The following is a 20,111-nucleotide window of genomic DNA, read 5'->3' as shown; positions in this document are numbered from 1 at the left end:
AATCTTTACATCCATGTGTACCTGATGTTTAGCTCCCACTTATAAGTGAGAATATGTGATATTTGGTTTTCTGTTTCTGCATTAATTTGCTTAGGATAACAGCCTCCAGCTGCATCCATGTTGCTGCAAAGGGCATGATTTCATTCTTTTTTATGGCTGTGTAGTATTCCATGCTGTTTATGTTCCACATATTCTTTATCCAATCTGCTGTTGATGGGCACGTGGGTTGATTCCATGTATTTGCTACTGTGACTATGCTGCGATAAACATACACATGCAAGTGTCTTTTTGGTAGAACAATTTATATTCCTTTGGGTATATACCCAATAATGGGAATGCTGGATCAAATGGTATTTCTATTTTTAGTTCATTGAGGAATCTCCAAACTGCTCTCCACAGGGGCTGAACTAATTTACATTTACACTTGCAGTGTGTAAGAATTCCCTTACAATTTTCTCCACAACCTCCCCAACATCTGTTCTTTTTTAAATAGTAGCCATTTTGACTGGTGTGAGATGGTATCTCACTGTGGCTGTGATTTGCATTTCTCTGATAGTTATGTTGAACATTTTTTCATATGCTTGTTGGCTGCATGTGTGTCTTTTGAGAAGTGTCTGTTCATATCCTTTGCCTACTTTTTAACGGGGTTATTTTTTTTCTTGTTGATTTAAGTTCCTTACAGATTCTGGATATCAGTCCTTTGTTGAATGCATAATTTGCAAATATTTTCTCCCATTCTGTAGGTTGTCTGTATACTCTGTTGATAGTTTCTTTTGCTGTGCAGAAGCTGTTTAATTAGGTCCCAATTGTTAATTTGTTTTTGTTGCATTTGCTTTTGAGGACTTAGTCATAAATTCTTTAAATTCTTTCCCTAGGCTGATGTCCAGAAGAGTATTTTCTAGATTTTCTTCTAGGATTTTGATAGTTTGGGGTCTTATATTTAAGTTTTTAATCCATTTTGAGTTAATTTTTGTATGTGGTTGAGAGGTAGGGGTCCAGTTTCATTCTTCTGCATACAGTTCTCCCATTTTCACAGCAGTTTCCCCAGCACTATTTATTTACTAGAAAGTCCTTTCCCTGTTGTTTATTTTTGTTGATTTTGTTGAAGATCAGCTGGTTGTAAGTGTGCAGTTTTATTTCAGAGTTCCCTATTCTGTTCCATTGGTCTATGTGTCTTTTTAATTTTTAAATTTTTTCTTTTAGAGATGGGGTCTTGCTATGTTGCCTAGGCTGGTATTGACAAAATGTATAGATGCTAAGTGTGCAGCTTGAAGAATATTGATAAATGTAGACATCATAGCCACTACCCTAATCAGAATAGGGAACATTTTTATCCCTCACAAACATCCCTCAGTCATTTTCCTATCAATTTCCATCCTCCTGCCCAGGCAACAGTGTTTTGCAGTTTTCAGGGAAAAAATCTTGTAGTTCTTTGGTAAAATTCTTTTTGAAGCTATTGTAAGGGGGGTTTTCCAAATTTCATTTTTTAATTGCTCATTGCCAGTGCATAAAATAGAACTGATTTTTGTATCTCTTACCCTCAATCTCGCTCAACTTGCTTATTAGCACTACTAAAATGTGTGTGTGTGTGTGTGTGTGTGTCTGTCTGTCTGTGAATCTCTTAAGGATTTTCTACATACAAAATCATATCACATGCAAATAGAGATAGTTTTACCTCTTCTATTTGAATCTGGAAGATTTTTATTTCACTTTCTTGTCTAACTGCCCTGGCTAGAACCTCCAGTGCAATGTTGAATAGAAGTGGAGAAGGCAGACACCCCTGTTTCTGATCTTGCGAGGAAAGCCCCCTATTAACTTTTTCTTTTTTTGAGACAGAGTCTCATTCTGTCACCTAGGCTGGAGTGCAGTAGTGTGATCTCGGCTCACTATAACCTCTGCCTCCTGGGTTAAAGAAATTCTCCTGTCTCAGCCTCCTGGGACTACAGGCAAGCACTACCATGCCCAGCTAATTTTTGTATTTTTAGTAGAGATGGGGTTTTGCCATGTTGGCCAGTCTAGTCTCGAATTCCTGACCTCAAGTGATTCGCTTACCTCGGCCTCTCAAAGTGCTGGGATTTCAGGCATGAGCCACCATGCCTGGCCCCCTTTTGGCTTTTAACATGGACAAAGCAAATTACTTTTCCACTTCACCAGCCCTTCTCTTGTTGTTTGCTTCTGAAGAACCCAATTTAAGACAAGGCACCTCACACAACTGCCTCCTCCAGTACACCCTCCGTATTGGTTGCCAAAGTATTCGTTGCAAAAACAAAGTCTTTGAATGACAACAGCTGTTGCTGAATGAGATCCCTTAGTACCAAGCTCTCTGGACAAATACTCCAGGTAATGTCAGCAGCATTCTCACATCCTTCAGAAAACTGAGGTGCAGAGAGACTCCACAAATTGCCTGAAGGGCTAGTCTAGAAAAAGGCAGAACTCAGCCTTGTACCTCATCCCACATAAGCACCGTGCTGTCCTGCCGAAGAGCTGGGTCACGTGGTCACTTCCAGCTTTGAGGAAAGCTTTTTTTCCTTCCTCTTTTTTGTTCTGAAAATTTTCACATACATAAAACAGTGAAATAATAATATAGTGGATTCTAAGATACAGTCACCTAATGTTAATATTTCTTTTCCACACCATTTGAGTGTAACTTGTAAACATTATGGCACTCCACTCCTAAATATTTCAGCATGCATTTCCCAAGAACAAGAAGATGAACATTAATTCTACAGTATCATCTAGGACACTATTCCATATATAAAGCATTCCCAAAAAACCTAAGTATCTTTTGATAGCTTTCCTGTTGTTGCTGTTGTTGTTTTAGTTCAGGATCCAGTTAGGATTCACTGATGCATTTCAGTGCTATGCTTCCTTCGTCTCTTTTTAAAATGTCTTATTATTTTGTTATTTTATTTTATTTTTTAGAGACAGGGTCTCACTGTGTCACCTAGCCTGGAGTGCAGTGGTCTAATTACGGCCCACTGTAGCCTTGACTTCCTAGGCTGAAGTACTCCTCTCACCTCAGCCTTCAGAGTAGCTCAGACTACAGGCACACACCACCACACCCAGCTAATTAAAAAAACTTTTTTTTTTTTAGAGATGAGATCTTGCTATGTTGCCCAGGCTAGTCTTGAACTCCTGGCCCCAAGTGATCCTGCCACCTTGGCCTCCCAAAGTTTTGGGATTACAGGTGTGAGCCACTTCTCCTGGCCTCCTTCGTCTTTTTTAAGCTATCTTTTTTTTTTTTTTTTTTTTGGTTTTGTTTTCTATGACATTGACCTTTTGGAGGAGTCCAGGCCAGTTGTTTCCTAGGATGTTTCTGGGTTTGTCTGACTGTGTCCTCGCCATTAGATTCAGGTTACACTTTTGACGAGAATACTACACGGGAGATGTTTTGTGTTCCTTGTTGTATCACTTGGGGAGGGACATTGTGCCAAATGGTCCCACTATTTGAGATGCTAAATTTGGTCATTTGGTTAAGGTAGTGACTTCCAGGTGTCATCATTGTAATAGGTTTTCCCTTTGTAATAAATAAATCTGTGGTTGGGTGGGAGGGAAGGTGTTGTGACAGGTCCACTCATGGCTGCCTAGTACCCAGTTCCCACTTCCCTGCAACAGAACCCCAATTTCCTTTGCTGCAGGAAAAAATCAGCACAGATGTCTTCGTGGCCCTCTGAATACTCAGTGGCTGTTGGGCCCTGTGGCCAGGTATAATGGCTCATGCCTGTGATCCGAACACTTTGGGAGGCCAAGGTAATCCCAGTACATTGGGTGAATAGCCTGTTCCCCAACAATTTTTCCACTCAATGACTTTAGTATCCTTTGACAATTTTTGCCTCATTTAGTTAATCCTCTGAAAGTGGAAAAATGGCAATTTAAAAAATATCAAATTCCCGCTGTACTGGTTAGCTGGCATTTTTTTGCAAAGAAGAATCTCCCTACTCTCTTTCCCATTCTCTCTGTCACTCTCTGCCTCTCTTCCTCCCTCTCACTAGAATAGGCTAATGGATTTAAAACAATTAAATGTGCTATAAGCCATTACTCTTTCTATTCTTCTTGATGTTCAAGTTGTCCCACATCTGACTACTGGGAGCCTAGGAGGCAATTTTTTCTAATTGGGCACATGCCTGCACCCAGGAAATTGGGGTTCTGTTGTAGGGAAGGGAAAACTGGGTGCCAGGTAGCCACGAGCAAACCTGTCACAACATCTTCCCTCCCCAGGGCCTCAGTTTTTTGGGCCTTAGAACAGGGTAATAAAACTCCAGGATGATTCTGAGGACTCAATTAATTGGTTCTAGATTAACTGCATGAAAATCATGTGTGCTTGTGCCCTGAAGCCTGGCACAAGGAAGGTCCTCAAAAAGCTCTGCTTCCCTTCCCCTCCTTTCCTTCACTTCCCTTGCCACTGCCTTTATCCTCCTCCTACTATGGATCAATAATGTTGCATTGTCTTCACCTGTTTGCTCCTCGGTTTTCTCATCTGTGAAGTGGGGATAAAGAACATATTGGTTGTCATGAGGCTCACTTATGCTGCTGTAAGTCTGTGAAATTTCAAGACTCCCCAAGGATTCTTCACAGTGGGAGTGAGGCCACACAGAGTCTCATGGTCACCTTTGGCTCTCACTCGTTTTGCTGAATTAGCTCAGCACAGATGTCTTGATGGCCCTCTGAATACTCGGTGGCTGTCGGGACCCATGGCCAGGTGCAGTGGCTCACCCCTGTAATCCCAGCACTTTGGGAGGCCAAGGTGGGAGGGTTGCTTGAGCCCAGGAGTTCGAGACCAGCCTGGGCAACATAGCGAGACCCAGTCTCATATACATATACATATATATACACACACATATACACACACACACACACATATATATATGCCAGGTGTGGTGGCATGTACCTATAGTCCTGAGAGGCAGGAGGATTGCTTGAACCCAGGAGGTCGAAGCTGCTGTGAGCCATATTCGTGCCACTGCACTCCAGCCTGGGCAACAGAGTGAGACCATGTCTCAAAAAAAAAAATTTCATTAGCACTTTGGGAGGCCGAGGCAGGCGGATCACAAGATCAGGAGATCGAGACCATCCTGGCGAACATGGTGAAACCCCGTCTCTACTAAAAATACAAAAAAAATTTAGCTAGGCGTGGTGGCGGGCACTTGTAGTCCCAGCTACTCGGGAGGCTGAGGCAGGAGAATGGCATGAACCCAGGGGGTGGAGCTTGCGCTGAGTGGAGATTACGCCAGTTCACTCCAACCTGGGTGACAGAGTGAGACTCTGTCTCAAAAAAAAAAAAAAAGTAATTGACGAAGATTATATATATTTAAGGTATACAATGTGATGGTTTGATATACATACACATTGTATAATGCTTATCACAATGAAATTAACACATCCTTCACCATCTATGCCGTGCACTCAATCCTCAGAACTTGTTCATCTTTTTTTTTTTTTTTTTTTTGAGTTGCAGTCTTGCTCTGTCACCAGGGCTGGAGTGCAGTGGTGAGGTCCCACTCACTGGAACCTCCGCCTTCCAAGTTCAAGCAATTCTCCTGCTCAGCCTTTCAAGTAGTTGGGATTACAGGCACGTGCCACCACGCCTGACTAATTTTTTTTTGTATTTTTAGTAGAGATGGGGTTTCATTATGTTGATCAGGCTGGTCTCAAACTCCTGAACTCGAATGATCTGCCTGCCTCAGTCTCTCAAAGTTCTGGGATTACAGGCATGAGCCACTGTGCCTGGCCAGAACTTGTTCATCTTATAACTAAAGTTTGTACCCTTTGACCATTTCCCCATTTCCCCACTTCCTAATCCCTGGTAAGAAAGGGGTGAGGAGGAGAGAATGAGAGAGAGCAGTAAGGCTCTGAGATTGAGAATAGCTGAGGGTGAAGAAGCCAGTAAACATCTCAGAGCTGGTGTGACCATGGAATCTTTAGGAACAAAAGTATCTGCTAGTTTCATTCAAAATACTTTATTGGCACACCCCACTCCATCCAGGTTGCCAATAGGAGCTCCAAATACTTTTTGCCTTTTTCATGTAGCCATCTAGTTTTCCTCAGCTCGGCTTCAGGCGCACTTTTGCAAATCAAAGCCATTCAGCAACTCAGAGGATCAAAAAGGGGCTTAGTTGAAGGTAGCAGTGTCTGACTGGCAACCGTCTGTGTGCTCCCTTACACATAGGGTCCTGTGTAAGAAGCCTACACACAATGCCTGGCACACTGCATTCCACACATGGTATGTACACTCCTTGGGCAATGCCTCCTAAAGGCTTAGGACCATTCCCTGTCCTCCCGCGGCACCCACACTCAGATCCTGCCTCACAAGACCCGACATGATTTGGTTCTTCACCGCTCCTCTGCTCTCTTCTCACTTTCCAGCCATGGGATGGCCCCTCTTTCTCTTTTCCTGCCTGAGGCTCCCAGAAAACCTCTTTCCCTACCTTCTGCATAAATCTTACTCTCCCTTGGGCTCAGTTCAAAGCTTCTGCCTCAGAAGTTGCTCTGGCCGCTGAAATTAAAAGAGGCCTCCTTCTGTTCATTTTACTCGTGGCATCACCATGCAGTTTTCCGTGTATCACCGTCAGTTTCCTTGCGTGCGTGTTTGGCTTTTCACTTGTTTCCCCCCCTTGCACTGTAAACCTCTCAAGGGCAGGACACTCGCTTTCTTGAGCGGCGCTGTCATGCTCTTCACGTGTATGCTTAATGAATGAAGCGGTGAACCCTCAGAAATTCGCCTCCAGATGAGCGCCATGGCCTTCTCGGCGTCTCCTGGCCTTAGAACATCACCGTTGGCTCTCCCTCAAGTGTGGGCTCCCAAAGCAAGAACATGACCCTGTCCTGAACCCAGGCCGCCACTCCAGGGCCTCCGCCGGTACACACCTTCAGCCACAGCCTAACGCACTCTGGTAGGGGCAGACCGCCACGCCCCCACCCCTCCAGACGGAAGGACTGCAACCCCCACAAGGCACCGCGACTCAGCGCCACCCGATTGGTGAAGCCTCCGGCAGCGACCAATAGGACGTGGTTTTGTTGGCGTGTGCCGCGGCCGCGCGAGTCCTGGAAAGCGTTGTTGGCTCGGTTGCTCTGGAGCTGGGTCCGGGTCTAGTGGCTGCCCGCCCTCCAGCAGCTCGCCATGGGGAGCACGGAGAGCAGCGAGGGCCGTAGGGTGTCCTTCGGAGTGGACGAGGAGGAGCGGGTCCGGGTGCTGCAGGGTGTCCGGGTGAGCGACGCCGCCTGGGCCGGGGCGGGCGTGGAGGCCGCGGGCGGGCGGGGGAGGTGCGGGGCGGAGCGCGGGGCCGATGCTTCTTCCACGCGTGAGGGACGTGGGGGGCTTGGGAGACTCCTGGGGCTCAGGCCAGGAAGAGGCTGCACCGAGACGCGAGCCCGAGGCTGGCAGCCTTGTAGCTTCGCGACACCGGCTTCAAAGAGGGAGAAGTGGAGAACGGGACAGGTGCGAGGCCCCTGGGACGCGAGGGACGCCCTGGCCATGTCCTGGCTCCGGTCGGCTTAGTTTTTACGTTTCTTGAATTTGCGCCTGGCCTCCCAGCCAGTGTCCCCTCAGGTGCGCGCGTTCAGTTCTGGGTACGCGGTGCCTCCCACCTGGGCTTTGCCTGGGGACTCAGCTCTTCCCCGCCGGTCTGTTCTCCACAGCACATCTGCGGGGCGCTGGAAGAACCATAGCTCAGATACGATCCCCTTCCCTGCCTGAAACCCTCCAGTGGGTTCCTAGCGCGCTTGGATATTGCCTTACCTGGTTCCAAAGCTGGCCGGTGCCCGCCGACCTCTGGGACTGCATCTCGGGCCATTTCCCTCGCGTGGCAACCGCACGTAGTCCCCAGCCTCAGGACCGCCGTGTTTTCCTGGAGGGTGCCGCTGGCTCAGCACAGGGTCTGTGCACCCGCTGTTCTCTCTCCTTCAGCTCTCCTTAAATCCCGCTCCTTCTTGTAATTCTTGTAGTTCAGATATCCCCTGAGAATCCTTCCCTGACCACCCAATCTGAAGTAGCCTCCCACCCCCCGTCACACATTTATTATTTTCATCGCACTCATCACAATGATCACTTTTATTGGTAATTGTTTACTTGTTTATTGCATTTACCGCTAGAGTGTAAGCTTGTTGAGGCTAAGGTTCCTGTCTGATTGAAGACTGTCCCCAGAACCCAGAAGAATAAAAGCAGCCCTTATTGCAGGGTAGGGGCCATGCGTTGGACTAAACCCTGTATAAGTAACTGATTTAATTTTCAACAGCCCTGTTTAGCCCATTATTAAAGATTAAGGAGAACTAAGGCACTGAGAGGTGAAGAAACTGATCCAAGGTCATGTAAATAGTAAGTGGGAGAACTGGGATTGAAACAAGCCGATTCCGGGGCATGTTGCTGTGCTCGGTCTCTTCCTACACCTGTGTCTACACCTGCAGGTGCTTTGTAAGTAACTGTGGAGAGATGAGTGAACCCAGTAAAGGGGACCAAGATTAAATGAAATGCACAGAGCTGGTTACAGGTGAATTAGTTAAGGAGGAATTAGGGAGGTGGCTTAGAAAGACAGACTTTAGGAGGTCTTTCAGGTGCTCATTAGCTGTGTGACCTTGGGTGAAAATCTCTTTTGAGCCTCAATGGCCACATTTAAAAAAAAATGATGTGTATGTATCCTATGTACTGCCTAGGATAAGATGATGTCTGTGAAAGTGTTAAGGAAACGCACAGAGAGAGTGCTTTGAGGAGGCCTCTCTTCTTAGCCTAGCAGAGTACTTGGCACATTTGGGGCTTTCTAGGTGTTGTATAGTTTTGTTGACCTCCCTTGTGGCAAGGATTAAACAGGGGAGGAGATGGCTTGTGTTGGAAGGCCGAGAGGGAGGAACCTGAATTGGAATTTAGAAAGATAAGCTTGGCTCTGTTTGGGTGCTCTCACCCTTATGATTTGGTCTCCTGTTTTGGGGAATGTTGGAAAGTTAAGTTGGAGTCTTCAGAGGTTCAGGGGAGTGCCTTTGGGGGTGCCTTCTTCCAAGTTGATTGGAAACCTCATGTTTTTTGAGTGTTATATAAGACAGGTACATTTTATTTCGAGTTCTCTTAAATACTTCTGCAACATATAAATTCTCTGTATTTAAAGATGGAGAATTGGGCTTAGAGGGGTTAAGGAATTTGCCCAAGGTGTTAACCTAAGTAACTTCTGGGACTTTAATTAAGATCTTTTGGGTGCAAAAAGCAACTTTTTCTCACTTCTCTAATTCCCTCCCCTCCCCACCCCACTGCCCATGATGTATGCAAGGCAGCCTGAAAATTTTGTGACAATACCCGCACCTGTCCTTACAGGGATGTTAGTGCCCCACTTAGTTTTAAAACTAGAAGGGACTTTGGTGACTGACTGCTTTCTTTTCCAGCTGGGCAAACTAATCAGAGAGAATAAATGACTTGTCCAGAGGTGCACAGTAAAGTGCACAGCCCCATGCAATGAGAGCCATGTCCTTCCTTCTGCTTGTGTTTGAAAGAGGAAAACTGAAGAAAGGAGGTGATGGTAATGAAGAAAGGATGTTTTGGTGTAGGGGCTTCTTCTGTTAGCAGAGTTGCTTGAGGGTTGAGGAATTCACCTTGTCTTTAGGTAAGTGAGTGAAAAAGATTGCCAGATCAACAAAACAGTTGCCAAAGTGAACAAATGAGTTAATTTAATGAGAGGCAGATGCCAAAGAAGAGCTGCCCCAGCTTCTTTAGAGCAAGTTGAATATTCTTAATGACCATTTGTATTTAATTCTTGAGGCCTGGTCCTAGAAAGTGTTCTAGTCCCTTTAAGATTAAGTATTAGTGGCCAGTAGTGGTGGCTCATGCCTATAATCTCAGCACTTTGGGAGGCCGAGGTGAGCAGATCACCTGAGGTCAGGGGTTCAAGACCAGTCTGGCCAACATGGTGAAACCCTGCCTCTACCAAAAATACAAAAGTTAGCTGGGCATGGTGGCACACACTTGTACACCCAGCTACTTGGGAGTCTGAGGTAGGAGAATCCTTGAATCCAGGAGGCGGAGGTTGCAGTGAGCCGAGATTGCGCCAGCCTGGGTGACAGAGAGCGACTCCATGTTAAAAAAAAAAAAAAAAGATTAAGTGCTAGGCCTTGCTAGTTTACATACTTAATTTGCATACATTCACAAAGTGTGTTCAAACCGTAATTCCATGGAAGGTAAAAGAAATTTAATGAATGCAAAATGCTGCAGTTATATTCAACTCCAGTTTTCAGAGCAAATGTATGAAATACGTAAAGATTTTGTTTCAATCAGTACATTTAACCTCGTCCTTCAGTAAGAGAAGGCATACATGGCAGTCATGTCCCATATGTGTCCACCTTCCCTCTTCTCCTCTCCACATGAGTTGCCGCCTTTGGTGATTCAGCTGACGTTGGTTGCTTGTGAGCATCCAGACACCTCACTGTTCACCAACCTTTTCCCCTTTCCCATCACTGAGCCCAATCCTGTTCCAGTCACTTGCATGTTCCCAGAGTCATTATCCCCTCCAGGCTTGATCAACTTTACTGTCATGCATTGCTGCCATGAGGCTGATTCTGGACCACGACAGAGGGGAAGATCAGGAAGAATGTAGTCAGACACACAAGAGAGTCCCCCAGTGTGCCAGTGCCAGAGAGGCCGTGTGCCAGAGCACTGTACCTGCAGCCGCCAGTTATTCCTCACCTCAGTGAATGTCCACTGTCTTCATGTTACTTGTCCAGCACTGGGCCTGGCCTTGCTGAGACAATGAGGGACAAAGCCGAGGACCCTGTCATCATAGAGACCTCAGCCCAGTAGGGAGAATGGACCAGAAAAGAAGAGACACAGGCAAAAGACTCAAAGAGCTGCAAGAGCTAAGGAGGAAACAAAAAGTGTGCAAAGGCTACTGGGGCTGCCCACTTGAGGTGGGATGGTCAGGCAGTGCCTCTCAGGAGGAGATGTTGACTGTGGCCTAAGCCAGCCCTGTGAAGCGTGTGCATATTCACTCTGTGCTAAGCACTGTGCCTGGCGTATTTGGAGCATCACCCCAGAAATTCCACATGCTTACCTTGTGAGGGGTCATTATCCCCATCTCAGAAGGGAGGAAACAGGTTCAGTGAGGTGAAGTAACCTAAGGTCACAGAGCTGGAACCTCAGGGTCTCTGACTCCTTAGCCCACGTGCTTGGCAGCCACAAGGAGGGTAGGATGCTTGAGGATGTGGCAGGTGGTGAGGCCAGACTCAGGGCCTAAATGCCAGGCAGGGCTGTGAACATGTTGTTCTGGAGGCCACACTGCAGTTCTTTGGTCAGGAGCAGAGCTTTGGAAAGGTTCTATCTGGTGACACTGATTTTTCTTTAAAAACAAAAAGCAACAGGTTTAAGCCAGGTGCAGTAGTATGTACCTGTAGTCCCAGCTACATGGGAGGCTGAGGCAGGAGGATCACCTGAGTCCAGTGGTTTGAGTCCAACATAGCAAGACCCCATCTCTTGAAAAAAAAAAGTTTTTTTGAGATGCATTTTACATATTATAAAATTCACCCATTTCAATGCTTTTTAGTAAATTTACACAGAATTGGGCAACTGTCACCACAATCTAATTATAGAACATTTACAAGACCTAAAAAGATGCCTTGACCTGTTTGTAGTCACTCCCCATTCCCACTCCCAGTCCCAGGTAACCATTAATCCTGTTTCTCTATAAATTTACCTTTTCTGGATATTTCATAGATAGTCACCTCTTGGTCTTTCAATGACTTATCTATGGGTCATTGGTTCCAGGACCCCCGTGGATACCAAAATCCTTGGGTGCTCAAGTCCCTTATAGAAAATGGTGTATTTGCATATAAACTACACACATTCTCCTGTATACTTTAAATTATCTCTAGATTACTTATAATACCCAGTGTAAACTTTATGTAAATAGTTGTTACACTGTGTTTTTAAAGATTTGTATTATTTTTTATTGGTATATTATCTTTTATTTCTTTTTCTCAAATGTTTTCCATTGGATCCATGGATATGGAGGACTGACTGTAAATGATTCATGCAGCGTTTATTTCTGGCTGCTTCTACTGAGCAAGTGTTTTTGATGTTGGTTCATTGATGTAGTAGTATATATCAATAGTCCATCCTTTTTATTGCTGAATGGTATCCTGTTTTATGTATGTACTGCATTTGGCTTATTCAGTCACCAGTTGAGGGCATTTGAATTTTTTCTACTTCTTGGTTATTGTGAGTAATGCTGCTATGAACATTTATGTATTATACAAGTTTTTTTGCAGACAAATGTTTTTAGTTCTCATGGATAGATACCTGAGAGTGGATTTACTGGGTCATTCAGTTTATGAATTTTATGAATTGTCAGGTTTACTTTTTAAAGAAACTGCTGAACTGTTTGCTGAAGAAGCTGTACCATTTGATATTTCCACGAGCAATATATGGGATTCCAGTTTCTTCATATCTTCACCAACACTTGTTATTATGTTTGATTCGAGAAATTCTAGTGGCTATGAAATTGTATCTCATCGTGGTTTGAATTTGCCTTTCCCTAATAACTAATGATGTTGAGCATCTCTTCATGTGCCTACCCATATATTTTCTTTGGTGAATTGTGTATTCAGATATTTTGCCCATTTTTAATTGGATTATTTATCTTTTTATTATTGAGCTATAAGATATCTTTGTGCATAGTAGGTGTGTGTAGGTTATATGCAAATACTCTGCCATTTTATATAAGGGACTTGAGCATTCTCAGATGTTGGTATCCACAGAGGTCCTGACAGCAATCCTACATGGATACCAAAGGATGACTGTCCTCAATTCTGCCATTGTAGGGGAAAGCAGCCATAGACAGTATGTTTAAGTGAATGGTTTTGACTGTGTTCCAAATAAAATTTATTTACAAAATCAAGTGGTGGGTTGGATTTGGCTCAAGCACCAGAGTTTGCTGAATCCTGATCTAAATCGATGTTTGCATCATGAGATCTCTTATTTCTCCAGGCTCTGTTGAAAAGATTATTCTTTCCCCATTGAATTACCTAGGAACCTTTGTGAAAATCCAGTGAACATAAATGTAAGGGTTTATTTCTGGACTTTCAGTTCTGTTCCATTGATCTTTATGTCTGTCCTTATGCCAATACCATGCTGTCATGCTGATTATTGTGGCTTTCTTTCAAAATTGGGATGTGTAAGGCCTCTAACTTTGTTATTTTTCAAGATTGTTTTATCTGTTCTGTGTCCTTTGCATTTCTGAATACATTTTAGGATAAGTTTGTCAACTTCTGCAAAGAAGCTGACAGGGATTTTGATAGGATTTGTGTTGACACTATAGATTACTTTTGGGAGAATTGCTATTTTAGCAATATGGAGTCCGCTAATTAGTGAATATGAAGTATCTCTCCATTCATTAGATCTTTCTTAAGTTTTCTGAGGAGTGTTTTGTACTTTCAGGGTACAAGTCTCGTACTTCTTAAATGTATTCCCAAGCATTTTATTATTTTTGATGCTATTGTGAATGGAGTTGTTTTCTTACTTTTATTTTTCTTTTCATTTTCTTACTTTTATAGTTGGTTTCTGTATATTGACCTTATATCTTGCAACCTTGTTAGACTTATTTATTAGTTCAATTAGGGTTTTGTTTTGGGTAGATTTCTTAGGCCTTTTTACAGGTAGGATCATGTTGTTTGCAAATAAAGACTGACTTCTTTTCCAGTCTGGATGCCCTTTTTCTTGCCCTCTTGCTTTGGCTAGAATCTCCAGTACAATGCTGAATAGAAGTTGTGAATGTGAATGTCCTTGCCCCTTGTTCCTGAACTTAGGGAGAATGCATTCAGTCTTCCATCATTATGTGTGTTAGGTGTAGGGTTTTTGTGGATGCCCCTTATCAGATTGATAACTTTATCTTTTAATAGTCATAGCCACTGCTTTCTCTGTGTGCCTATGTCCTGTTTTTCTCTTATGAGCTCTAAGAAGGCAAATCCTGGATTTTCATGATAGTGTCTGCTCATTAGTATATACATGTTGGGTTACATGCTTGGATTAATGAATTGGCAGTCTTTCTCTAGCCAAGCTGGCGATCCTGTGGCAGCTGTGCATGAGAATCTTATTCTTCCAGGCTTTAACACACACTGTTCTGGATGTGTGCGGCAGACTTTGTTTTCCGTCACGTGGTTGCCTAGTGAAATGCTTCTGAGCTTGCCTTCTTGACTGTTTCAGCTTGAACATGGAAGTTCCTTATGATATGTTTTACATGATTACTCTTCCTTTTCTTTCTTTTGTTCCTGCTGGATGTTAACCTCTGTGCTTGGGTTCCTGTTCACCCTAGAATGTCTGCTTTTTGGTTGCAGCATTCATCTTAGTTGACTCGCTTAAAGGCAGTATGGTAAACAGAAAATCCCAGACCTGGACTGATGCCCTGACACTTCAGAAGGATGAGTCTTTCTCCTTATGTGCAAGATAGAGATGATGTAGCATCTCCATGCACCCATTTAGCATAGACACTGCGAAGGGGTTGCATTATAGGTCTTCCCTGGTCTTTTACAGCTGTAAAGCTCACCTGGCTAACTGTTTGGATGAGTGCAGTTTGATGGAGCCCACATCAGGAATTGCCAGCTGGAAAGCCAGAAAACAGGCGACCAACTTCTCTGCTACTTTTCAATGAAAAGTATCTGCTTCTGATTTCAAGTCCAGCAAACGGTTCTTGAGTTCACACTGTGTGCCGGTTTCTGGGCTAGCTGCTTTCACATGTGTTATTCTGTTTGATGCTCCTGAATCCATCACATCTTCTGACAAGTGCTGACGCATTAGAAAACAAGGTAAAGCAAATTCTGCAGGGAAGCACAGTGCTTTAGGTCTCTCTACCTTTTCCGTCTCAGCTGCTGAGGAGCGGAGGCTCATCTTAAAGACAGGATGGTTGAAGGCCCAGACACCTGCGTGTAGATTTCCCTCTGGTGCGCTCAATTTTTCTGCCTTGGAGGTTCTGAAACTCACTATGTGTGAGAATGACAGCAGGGGACTGTCTACACAACCACACTGTACTTTAGGTGCAGAAGGAATCACTCTCAAGGGTTTGGTTGAACGTCCTTTAAATTTTATCGTAATAGTAGTACAGTGTAACCAGTAATACAATCTAAATAGTACAATAGTTAAAAAGTTATTTCCACCTTCTGACTTCAGCATATGACCCTCATATATGATGAAATTCCATTACATTCCTCCTTTCTTGTATCACAGTACAATGTTGAAGGTCTCTGTATGTAAAAGATATATCTATAAAATAATATAAATGTAAGGTGGTTGTTAATTGTAACCCTTACTAGACTCATCTCGGGCCAGTTCCCACATTTGGAAAGTAAAGGTGCTGCACTGGAAGGCAGCCTTGATCCTCCCAGGTTTCAAGTGCTGCCTTTCCCCTTTATTGGAAGGGGTCATTTCTGCTCTCCACAGTGGCACTGGTGTCCAGCATCAACCACCGTCTCTGCCCTTCCTGTGTCTGGTAGGAGCTTCTGACCTTTTCTGAGCCCGCTATCCCTTCTGCGCCCTGTTTCTGGCCATTCTCTTTCATCCTCATTTATGTACCCATGACTTCTGGATTCTAAATATCCAACCCAGAGCTTTCCACATGCCCCTGCCAGCACCCCATGCATGTCCCATGGGTACATTTAATTGACTGTGTCCAAATGGGGCTCACCCACGTTTCTTCTCTGCCCCCTTGACCCTTGTCTCTTCTGTTGTGAGTAGCTCTACTATCCAGTCCTTCATCCACATTCCTCTTTTTCTCTACATTCATGACAAGTCTTGATCTTCACCTTCCAGCAGTTTCTCAGTTTTGTCCTCTCTTGTTTGTTCTTTCTATTCTCAGTTCAGGCCTACACTGTCTTCCCCTTGACCAGCTGAAAAATTGTTCTTTATTAGCTTGCTTCCTACAAATCTATACTTTCTGGTGCTACCAGGCTAATTTTTTTAAAAAGGTAAATTTTACTTTTGAACAGGTTTCCTGCAGATGGTCATTAAATGCAGACAGTTGAAAAGGAGGTGCCCAGGGAAAAACCCATCTCCCTTCTGCTGTGTTTTGTCGGTCCTGCTCCCAGAAGCAGCCCGTGACCAGCTTCTCGTGTCCCAGGGACTGTTCAGAGTTGAGACTGATTGTGTCGCGTCCTTTCATGTCTCTCCCTTGCCTCTCAGTTAAAGGCATGTTTCCTCCATGTGTGGGGGCCACTTTCTGCCTTCACTGTGCCTCCCTGCAGGGACACTTGCTCCTGCGGGACCTTAAGCTGCTTCATGCATGTGTGCCTGTGATTCTCCTCCCCTCCTGGCTGGCCAAGTGCAAGTGTTGCCTTCAGAAGGAGCCTTCGGTGGTGTCCTCTGCAGACTCTGTGCTCTCCTCCCAGGGCTTACTGCCCTGGGCTGAAATGATCTATTCCACACTTACTTCCTTACTGCCCCGTGAACAGGGGCCACATCTTCTTCATCTCTCTGTCCTCAGCACCTAAGCCAGAGCTTGGCACAAGTCAATAAAATTCTTGTTGGATAAACTTTTAAGCCACTGGCTCAGTTTTTCTTGCCTCAAACTATGAGTCCAGAAACTTAATGATATTAATTGATTTTAAGTAATTGCTACCATTTAAAAGTTGGGAGGCTTTACATAAAATTGATTTTTAACTTTCTTTGAGGAACAAATGGAAAGTCTGCCATTCTCATATGGCAGCACTTTGCTGGAGTCGCGAGGTGGCTACGCTCTTCATGTGGCCGTGCAGTCTCATCACAGTTACACCATGGTATCCTTGCACGGTGCTTTATACATTTTATTTTTTAAAATCAGGCCTGTTTTATTTGTTTCCACCACCTGCCCAACTCCTGTGGGCATTTGTGTGTGCCATGCTTGGTGTAGGAGGTCTCCGAGGGCTCTTCTTGTTCTGCCTTTCTGGGATTGACATCTGTGGTGAGCAGCCGGTGCATCTAATTTCAGCTCATAGAAAACTGAAGAGCTAGGGAACAAAATCTCCAAGGCAACAGCCTTAGGCAAGGGGGTGATCTTTTTCGGATCACGGGGTTGGGCAACACCTCTACATAGATTGGGGTGTTGGGAATTGGGGTGTTGGCACCAGGAGCTGACAGGCTGAGTGTCTGGGAAGCCTGTCCTTTTGAAACTGGCCGTGTTGGCACTGTCGTGGTGCTAGGCCTGCCCTAGCCCACACTGCCTGCTTGCTGTAGGTCTGAGCTGATTTTATCTCTTCCTGGTTTTCCAGTGCCTGGCACCCAGGAGGCCCTCGGAAAACACTGCTTTGAGTAGATGGAGTATGGCCGTGTAGGCCTGTCTTGGCTGCTGACCCACTGTATAACTTCGGGAAGTCACTCTCTGTACATCACTGTCTTCATCTTTGGAGTGAGGACGATGACACCGCTCCTGCCTGTGATGCCTCGCTTTGTAAACTGTGTGAACTTTCAATGCAAAGAATAATGCTTGAACTGCTTCCCCATTGTGCCTTCCCAAATGTGCCTAGGTAGTTAACATTTTTAAGGCTAAAAACATGCTCATTTTCACCTTGACATTCAATTAGTTTTTAAAGTAGGTTGTCTGTTTTGTGAGTATACGGATGCTCCACCCGTCCATCTTCCTGGGACTCCATAAAGCAGTGGGTGGGGGAAGTGGGAACTGCAAATCATTCTATTGTTTCCCAGTTTTCCCTTCTATGAAAAGGGTTACTTGTCACCTCAGAGCAGCTCCATGTTATTGCCTTTACTTGTGCAGGGGTCCCTGTTAAGTGTCCAGGGTTTGGATTTGAGTCTTGGCCCTAGCACTTCCCATGTTTCACCTCCCCGACTCTAGTTTCTTCATCTGTAAAATGGCGGCTGCTGCACAGGGACTACCCTTACCCGGAGCCTGGCATATGGAGTGTGCTCTAGGATCAGCAAGTCAGGGTCGTTTTTGTCATTAGCCTTAAATAGGCACCCTTATCACTCTTGGGTTGCGGTCTTCTCTTCTAGCCGTGAGCTTTGCTGCCCGCCTCTGGAGTGTGGGGAAATTACATTCTTACTCTGGCCTGCCCTAGGCTCTTGTATGCCAGGGATTCCCTAACATCTTTCTAGAGAGGTAGCCTCTTGCATCTTCCTGTGCAGCCTGTTTGCCTGTGGAACAGAGCTGCATGGATGGACTTGGAACATGACACACTTACAGAGCTCAATAATGTGGCTCAATAACGATGCCTGCCTCTTTGCCGCGAGCCAGACTCAGGACCTTGCTATCAGTTTTCCCCCATCCCTGTTGCTTTAGGAGTTTTTCTTCTTGTGGAATGCATCTTATTTTTAAATGCCAGCTGGTCACAATTTCTCATGAATCCTTTCAGAATTTTCCCAAGGCCATGGATACAAGTGCGCTCTTTCTGCAAGTACAAATGAGATCACGCTATTCCGTCCATTCCCTTTTCCTCTTACCTGCGCATTCAGTCAGATGGTCTAAATAGTTTTACTTCCTTGGTGTCTTTTGTATCCATTCCGTCCCTGTCACTGCTTCAGTTGTCACACTTCTCAGTGCTCCTCCTCCTGATTTGCACTGTTGTGGTGGTGCCCCTGCTACCAGCCCCTTTGTCATCTCAGTCCCGCCTCCTGCTCTGCCAGACTTTCCTGTGCAAAGAGAAGACTGACCACGTCCCTGCTTGTAGCCTTCACTGATTTCCAGTTCCAGCTTCCTTGACTTGCCATCCACGGCTCTCGACAGGTGGCACTCCAGCAGCTCCAGCAGCTCCTCACACCTGATGTTTTCATGTCCCTGTCAGACTGAGCCGTGGTGCTCCTTGGAGCTCTCTCCCTTCTGTGCCTTTGCTCATGCCGCGCCTCTCTCTGGAACGCCACCTTCTACTCACACCTCTTCTCTGCCATCGTCCCTTCAGGCCCGATTCAGGCCATCTCCCTTCTCTCCTTTCTAGCTGGAACTCAGAATTCCGTTATTGGACCTCCTGGGCCCTTAGCAGGGCTGCTCGTATCTACTGCTCAGTGGCTTGTCTTCTCTCCCTGGGTGTCTGTCTGTTCCACCCTGCTTGACCGTGAGTTCTTCGAGTAGAAGGGTCAGGGATGTCATATCTTTATGTACTCCATCGTGCTAGTGCCATGTTATGGACCTGGGCCTCTAATAAATATTTAATTCATGTGGTTCACAAACATTTGAGTGTCTCCAGTGTGCTAAGCCCTAAAGATACAGCAGGAGCATCATGGAATCCCTGCGCCCGTGGAGCCGCTGTGCTGTTGGAATGAAGATAAAGAAGTGCTTGGGGTCTGTTGTGCCAGGTGGTCCTAAGTGCTGCGAAGAAAGCAAAGCAGAGTAAGGGGAGGTGCTGGCAGGGGTGAGGTCAATAGGGGGGCTGGTTCCAGACAGGGGAGTCGGGGAAATGCGTGCAGTCCCCTTTGAGGCTGAGCCTGCTGAGAGTCAGTTGGTTCCCTGGCCTTTCTGCAGCAATCTTGACCCCTCTGCTTTTTATCGCTTTAGCTTCTGTGGTGGTTGTCCCTTCTAGGGGCCGTTCTAGTCAGTGAGTGCTGCTTGGCAGGTGCATCTCCCCTTGTTCTTGCTGTTGGGGGGACAGCCAGCTGCCCTCAGAGCAGAGCAGCACAGCAGTTAAGCATACAGGCCCAGGGTCAGGTGGCTTTCCCTGCAATCGGGCTTTGGTCCTGCAGCTTCATGGGCTGGGCAAGTTCTTTAACCTCTCTCTACCTTGGTTTCCTCAAGTAGAAGGTGGGTGTGGCATTGTGAGGATTAGTGAGATGGTCTGTGCATAGTGAGTGCTGGATGAATGTTAATCAGTAGGTAGGTAGCGTTAGTAAGGTGGCACAACTCAGTTACAATCGCGACTCTCATCCTCATGACCTTATATCGTGACCTTATATTGGGTCAGCTGCACGTTGCTCACTCCTGTCCTTGTTCATTCAGTTGTTGATAACACCTACTTGAGGTTTTTAAGATGGCACCTTTCTCCTTACAACCTTTTAGTCGCGAGGTGGCCATGTGACTTACTCATAGACCTGTATGGTTTAATAAAGAAACCCATATGGTGGCATGCACCTATAGTCCTGGCTACTCAGGAGGCTGACGCAGGAGGATGCGTTGGGCCCAGGAGTTCAAGACCACCTGGGCAACATAGGGAGGCCTTATCTCTAAAAAAAAAAAAAA

General features: G+C 45.3%; 1 protein-coding gene across 3 annotated transcripts in view; it reads left to right on the top strand.

The window, feature by feature from the left end:
• Positions 1 to 7,025: 7,025 nt before the first annotated feature.
• CHCHD6 (coiled-coil-helix-coiled-coil-helix domain containing 6) overlaps positions 7,026 to 20,111 on the top strand; it is a 245,131-nt gene continuing 232,045 nt past the window's right edge. For 2 of the 3 annotated variants that reach the window (XM_011971503.1, XM_011971504.1), the window contains exon 1: positions 7,026 to 7,204. In XM_011971503.1, coding sequence (XP_011826893.1) covers positions 7,118 to 7,204 — 87 coding nt within the window. In that variant the 5' untranslated portion in view covers positions 7,026 to 7,117. The remainder of the gene's footprint in view (positions 7,205 to 20,111) is intronic. The other variant, XM_011971502.1, reaches the window with a different exon arrangement.

Source organism: Mandrillus leucophaeus, unplaced genomic scaffold (genome assembly GCF_000951045.1).
Source record: "Mandrillus leucophaeus isolate KB7577 unplaced genomic scaffold, Mleu.le_1.0 Scaffold123, whole genome shotgun sequence".
In the NCBI taxonomy this organism is placed as follows: Eukaryota; Metazoa; Chordata; class Mammalia; order Primates; family Cercopithecidae; genus Mandrillus; species Mandrillus leucophaeus.
The sequence above is the reverse complement of the archived record's forward strand: the minus strand, read 5'-3'. Positions and strand labels throughout refer to the sequence as shown.